The following is a 6,358-nucleotide window of genomic DNA, read 5'->3' as shown; positions in this document are numbered from 1 at the left end:
GGGAAGATGGAGGGGCTCGGGGTCGCCCTCCTTCCGAGTGGCCGGAGGCTCAGGTGTGGGGAAGATGGAGGAGCTTGGGGCGACTCTCCTTGCTTGTGGCCATAGGGGCACTGGGGTGAGGCTGAAGGCAGGAGCTGTGAGTGCCAGGCTCCAGCTGTTGAGAACGTGCCTTCAGCAAGTACTCTATTCTTCCAAATCTAACAGGATTCAATCTTGCAGCAAGATTCCCTGGTGTCTGTCCCACACTGGGAACCGGGTCAGGTACTTAAGATGCTTCCCGCCTACAGGGGGTTTGCATTCTAGCCAGAGAAGCAGCCAACAGCAGTTGGTAATGTAAGCTGTCAGGGTGATGTCTGGAGGGAGGAAGGCTAGTGAGGAGTCAGAGAAAGACATCGTCACTCACGTGTGGCCAGGAGGCCTCCCCGAGCAGGCTGCACTGGTGCTCAGACTCCGGGGGTGCGCCGACTCTGAGTGGGGGTGCGCCGACTCTAAGTGGGGGTGCCGACTCTCAGTGGGGGTGCCGACTCCAGGGGCGTGCTGACTGAGTGGGGCTGCTGACTCCGGGGGTGCGCCGACTCTCAGTGGGGGTGCGCCGACTCTCAGTGGGGGTGCCAACTCCAGAGGTGTGCCGACTCCAGGGGTACACCGTCTCTGAGTGGGGGGGTGCCGACTCCAGGGGCGTGCCATCTCTGAGTGGGGGTGCCAACTCTGAGTGGGGGTGCTGACTACAGGGGTGTGCCGTCTCTGAGTGGGGGTGCCGACTCCAGGGGTGCGCCGTCTCTGGGGGTGCTGACTCCAGGGGTACGCTGACTCTGAGTGGGGGGTTGCTGACTCCAGGAGCGTGCTGACTTGGGAGGCATGCTGACGTGGGGTGCTGACTCCAAGGGTGCGCCTCTGTCCTCGTCACAGAGTCTGCCACGTCACAGCTGGTTTTCTGTCCTGTTCACCAAGCACCACGGGCGGGCACAGTGCTCTGCAGGGGACATGGGCATGGGTGCAAGCACCAGGGAGCCTGGTGGGCATGGAGCAGCCTCTCCTCAGGGCCCGTCCTGAGCCCGCTGTGGGGCTGGGGTTGGGGAGCAGGCCTGGCTGAGCAGCTCCCAGCAGCCTCCAGGGCAGGAGAGAGGAAGGTGCTGTTGCTGCATTTCCGTAAAGCGAGGTGTGCCGGGTGTCAGAAAGGTTACACGATCCTGCTTTTTCACAGTGAAAGTGTCCTCTCCGGTGTGGGGTGATACAGCCTGGCAGGTTTTGTTTGTTGACTTGTTTAGTGAGCTTACTTGACAGAATTTAAAAGTCAGCAAATCCAGATCAGCTCCCCAAATAAAAGTCAGCAAATCCAGATCAGCTCCCCAAATTATTTTGAGCTTCAACTTGTCTGTGAAGCACACAGCCTGCAGTCAGCAGCTCCCCTCCCTCATCAAGAAGGGCCCGGGTAGGGGTGCAGGGCTTTAGCCCCAGTATCACCCCCGCCTCTGCTGAGGCCGGTCTGGGCAGGAGCCGCACGTGAGGACGGGCCCGGCGGGGCCTGGACCGGGGCCCACTCCCTCTGTCGTGGCCTCAGGAGGAAATAGGGACTCTTCGGATACTATTTTTTTATTTTGCATTTTATTTGTTTTATTTTATTTTGAAACAGTCTCCGTTACCCAGGTTGGAAGTACAGTAGCACAGTCTCGGCTCACTGCAACCTCTGCCCTCAGGGCTCAAGCAATCCTCCCACCTCAGCCTCCTGAGTAGCTGGGACCACAGGCACGTGCCACCATGCTGGGCTAATTTGTGTATTTTTTGTAGAGATGGGTTCTCACTGTATTGCCCAGGCTGGTCTCAAACTCCTGGGCTCAAGTGATCCACTCTGTAATCCCAGGCCTTAGCCTCCCAAGATGCTTCCGGGACACTGCTCGGGCCTGCCGTGGTCACAGGAGCTGAGTTTTACGATGCCTGAGCACCGGTGACAAAACACATACTAGCCAGTGCTATGTTGGAAACGTGGAGTGCGTGGCCTCAGAGCAGGTGGGCAAGGTGAGGAGGCGAGGTGGGTGGGTGGTCCATGGTGAGTCCAGCTGGGTCACCACCCTGAGTCCTGGTGACATTCATGGTTAGAAACTGACCTTCATGCTGCAGACGATGCCCCTGAAGGGGGTAGGGCTGCACTCAGCCAGAACACACTCGTCAGGCACGTGCCATGCGCCTCAGTGACCCCGCAGGGCACTCACCCTGGCTTTTCTCCCAAGAAGGTGTCCCTGGAGCCGGGGGAGGGGTGGATGTGAGGGTGGTGGGCCGAGGTGGCAGCTGAGCGGAGCCACTGTGGATGGGGCTGGGAGCACGGGGAGGCCTTGCCACAGGGAGGGGCCGGCAGGTGCAGGGGCCATGCCCATCAGACGGCCTGGGCACAAGAGGCCACGAGGGTGGTGGGGCAGGTGGCCCAGCCAGTACAAGCCTTGTTGTTTGTGATCAGAGGCCTGGAGGGGGTTTGGGATGGGACCTCACCTTTGGCTGCCCAGGTGAGAGGGGCCACTTGCCCAACTGCAGGGCCGGTGTAGGAGTAGCCTAGGCTTTGAACGCAGAGCTCACAGCACTTGCTCACAGGTAGAGGGGTACGAGAAAAAGAGGAGGACAGGGGATCCCTGAGCGACAGAAGAGAGGACTTGTCCCTCACCCAAGGGGCCAGCCGTGAAGGAGCAGGTTCTAGGAGCACACAATGACTCTGAAGACTGGGAGCCTAGCGGAAGGGCTGAGCTGACAGGTGAGTGTGAGTCCTGCAAACTGCTCAGCTGCAGCCACGGAGCAGGAGGACAGACAATGGCTTTGACACGCGGTCTGTCAGAGGACCTGTGAAACCTGGCCAGCCCCTGGCCACTAATGTGGCCCCCCCATCTGTATGCCACTGGGGAACCCCAAGGGAAAGAGGGTCACATGACAACACCAGCCAAAATCTTCTTGCAAAAGCTGAGAGAGAGGGGACTCCCACACCGTGGCTGAGCACCTCTGCCAGACCCAGACCCTCTGATGAGTTCTGCATGAATATCCCAAAGAAGGCCGGTGTGTGTGTCCTGCTGTCCGAGCCCAGCTCCATTCAGGAAGGGCAGGAAGGGTCACATGCAAGGGAGAGCTCTTTGCTGTGTGCCAGGCAGCAGCCTCCGAGCGAGGCCCCGTATGCGGCGGGTCGAGTGCTCTCCAGACATTTCCCTGGAATAATGGTCGTGGCCCCTGTTGGCCTCGCCTGAATTGAAGACCCACCACCTCGGGGCATGTTAATCCATTCCATGGCCCAGCACTGGCTTTTCTCACCTGATACCAGAAGGAAAGGGAAAAAAAATCCATGGTTTTTGAAGACAGATGCAGCCTTGATCCTCCCTGGGAGGGGTCCAGTGGGCACTCGCTCCGTTGGAGGCCCCATCTCTGCAGCGCCTCACTCTCCCCTTGGACAGGGAAGACAGCAGGGGGTCTGTGGCTTGCTCCGGGAGCCTTGAACAGCGACTTAGGCCATTGGAGATGAGTACTAGAACTGGGTGTTGGCCATGGCCGTGAAGATGCATATTGCGCCGTAACCTTGGTGCCCAGTGGGTGGGAGGGTTGGGTGATGCCAGGGCTCCCACCTGAGCACTGAGAGACTTGCAGTTCCGTGAGCACACATGAAGACGGCGCTGCGGGCTGAATGGAAAGTAGACGGTGCCCGCAGTTCACAGGGCAGGGAGAGTTTGGGGTGCAGGGGAAGAGCCGGCAGCTGGACAGCCAGCCTGGAGCCAGGAGAGAGAGGGCCCGCATCAGGGGAACCCCAAAGCATGATAGGAAGAAGCCCAGGGCATGTAGGCTGGGACAGGAGAATGCGTGGCTGGAGAGCGTGCGGGTGGAGATCGGGGGCGGCTGCCGAGAAGACCCTGGTCCCTGGAGAGCGCCCGTCCAGAGCCTGGCTCGTCCAGCTGCTGCAGAGGCGGGGGCATCACGCAACCAGCAAGGGGGCCTCTCACAGCGCTTGGCTTTGTGCTAAGAATCCATCTTTACTCTTAAAAAAAAAAAAAAAAAGGCAGAGAAAGTTGTTGTAGGGAAGAAAGCATTCCTTCCATTTTTTAAACCTACATCACCCTCACGTTCCCCAGCGACTTCTAGGATCTCTAGCGGTTCACGTCGCAGCACTAAACTTTCCTGAAGGGGGGCAGATTGTGCCTGTAGCCCTGGACCAAGGCATTTGGACCTAAACTTGATTAGTTCAGGTTTTGCTTCTACAGCTTTCCTGTTCCCTCTCGTGGACTAGAAACGTGTACCCGTGAAAGTTTTGCGTGTGTTGAAAAGCACAGGCTTCGGCTTGTCAGCCACGCTCGGCTGGGGTGTCCAGATTCAGAAGGGCCGCCAGCTGTCCGGGGTGATCTCAAGCTAGAGCGGCGTTTTCAGCAGGGGTCACAGTGGTGACCAGAAGCAAGAGTCTGGACGGCTCCTCCGAGGCCTCCTCCCTTCCCTCTCCGGAGTTCTGTGACCCACCGAATCCTCGTGAGACCCCCAGTGCGTCATGCACGTCTAACGGTGGTGAGGGTCCTGGCCGGTGTTCTGGGCACCCCCAGCGTCCGCCGTGAGCTGGTGGCCTGCCATCTCGACGGCACTCTGCTTATTCGAGGCCTCTGCTTTGACTGGTTCCTGTTTCTGATGCCGACTGCAGGGTTTTGTCTTAACCTTTCCTTTTTCTGTTGGTGACTCAAGTCACTGCTGCTCCACAGTCATTTTCCAGCCCCAGTGAGTGTCACTGTCCCTTCTCCCTCTCTGCAGGAGCTGGTGGTGGCTCTGAGTCATCTTGTGGTTCAGTACGAAAGCAACTTCTGCACCGTGGCCCTGCAGTTCATAGAAGAGGAAAAGAACTACCCTTTGCCTTCTCCAGCAACCACAGGTACGGCGGGTACGGCAGGTACGGCGGGTACAGCGGGTACTGCGGGTACGGCGTCTTCTCCCGGGGACCGCCGCGTGGCTCGCGTGGTGGTTTCTGTGCAGCCCACAGCCCAGGCTGAGAACGGCTGGCAGCCCGCTCGCTCTTGCAGAGTCTAAGCGCGGGTTTCTGACATACCTGCCGCAGTGGTCCCTGGTTTTCTCATCTTTTTAGGCGCCTGCCAGACTTAAAAGGGCAGGAAAGAGGACCACACTGGTCCTCTTACATTTTTCCTTCCTTTTTACCATTTTTGGAAACTAAACTCACAGAAATCTTGAAGTATGACAAAACTTCTGCAGTTAGGCGCTTGCAGAAAAGTGCTGTGGCCGCCCCCCTGTGATGAGTAATGTCATCGCACGCTGGTGGCCTCATGGCTCGGTGAGGCACATCAGGAGCTCCCTTCTCACGTATGGTCTGGACTGGAGAGTGTCTCATCACTGCCAGCAGCCCCTCCTTCCACCACACAGCCCCTCTGCAGTGCAGGTGCTTGTCATCACGGGGCAGCATCCCTGCAGGCAGGACACAGAGAGGGCGGAGGGTGAGCCGGACTGAGTGTGGCCGGCCGTTGCTCTACTGCGGCTTCCTGGGGAGTGGCTCACAGCCCTCATCACCACGCATCTCGTGCGCTCTTGGACAGGCTGATGCCACCAGCCTGTCCTGTCTTTGGTGATTTCATATCCACAGAGCGACATGCGGTTGTCATTTCTCCAGTGCTGTCCCCCAGAGCCGCCGCTCATGTCTGAGTCTCCCTGAGCTGCACAGCTCCCATGATGACATTCATCCCTGTGCAGGTAGCAGCTGCCGCCACTGCGTCTCAACTGCTGAGTGCCCCAAGACGTGCTGGCCTCCACCCGGAAGCCCGTTGTAACTTGTCTTTCCCCTTCTTTCCCAGAGGGTGGGAGTTTGACCCCCGTGCGAGACAGCCCGTGCACCCCCCGACTCCGTTCTGTGAGCTCCTATGGAAATATCCGCGCTGTCGCCACAGCTAGGAGCCTCAACAAATCTTTGCAGAACCTGAGCTTGACAGAGGAATGTAAGATCCTGGAAACCGGGGGCTTGGACTGGGAGAGATAGGGTCGCCTTTTCTGAAACTTCATCTCAGCAAGCACCACTCTGCCCTGCCGCTTCCCTGCCTAAGTGTATGCCCTGAAGTCCCGTCTGCCAACTCGGTGGCAAGCCAGCTGTCCTCATCTGGAGTCCCCTTTGCAGACATGAGCATGGCTAGGAGGTGTAGGCTAGCCCCCAGAACAGCCGGCGGGCCCGTTACAAATGCGGGAGGGCGCTCCAGCGTGGTCACATCCAGACGGGGGCTCCTCAGAGGGATTCTCCCAGTAGCCTGTGGTCTGCGGGTGGGGAGCCTGGCCCCAGGGAGATGAGTTAGGGCCTGTGCCTGTGTGTGTGTGCTCCAGGGTGTGTGTGTGCGCCAGGGTGTGTGTGCCTGTGTGTGCG

General features: G+C 58.9%; 1 protein-coding gene across 3 annotated transcripts in view; it reads left to right on the top strand.

The window, feature by feature from the left end:
* RPTOR (regulatory associated protein of MTOR complex 1) overlaps nucleotides 1–6,358 on the top strand; it is a 392,717-nt gene that overhangs the window by 320,933 nt on the left and 65,426 nt on the right. For all 3 annotated transcript variants that reach the window (XM_032241406.1, XM_032241407.1, XM_032241408.1), the window contains 2 exons: nucleotides 4,756–4,873; nucleotides 5,802–5,942. In XM_032241406.1, coding sequence (XP_032097297.1) covers nucleotides 4,756–4,873; nucleotides 5,802–5,942 — 259 coding nt within the window. The remainder of the gene's footprint in view (nucleotides 1–4,755; nucleotides 4,874–5,801; nucleotides 5,943–6,358) is intronic.

This window comes from Sapajus apella, unplaced genomic scaffold, assembly GCF_009761245.1.
Source record: "Sapajus apella isolate SASKATOON/1434 unplaced genomic scaffold, GSC_monkey_1.0 scaffold48, whole genome shotgun sequence".
In the NCBI taxonomy this organism is placed as follows: Eukaryota; Metazoa; Chordata; class Mammalia; order Primates; family Cebidae; genus Sapajus; species Sapajus apella.
The sequence above is the reverse complement of the archived record's forward strand: the minus strand, read 5'-3'. Positions and strand labels throughout refer to the sequence as shown.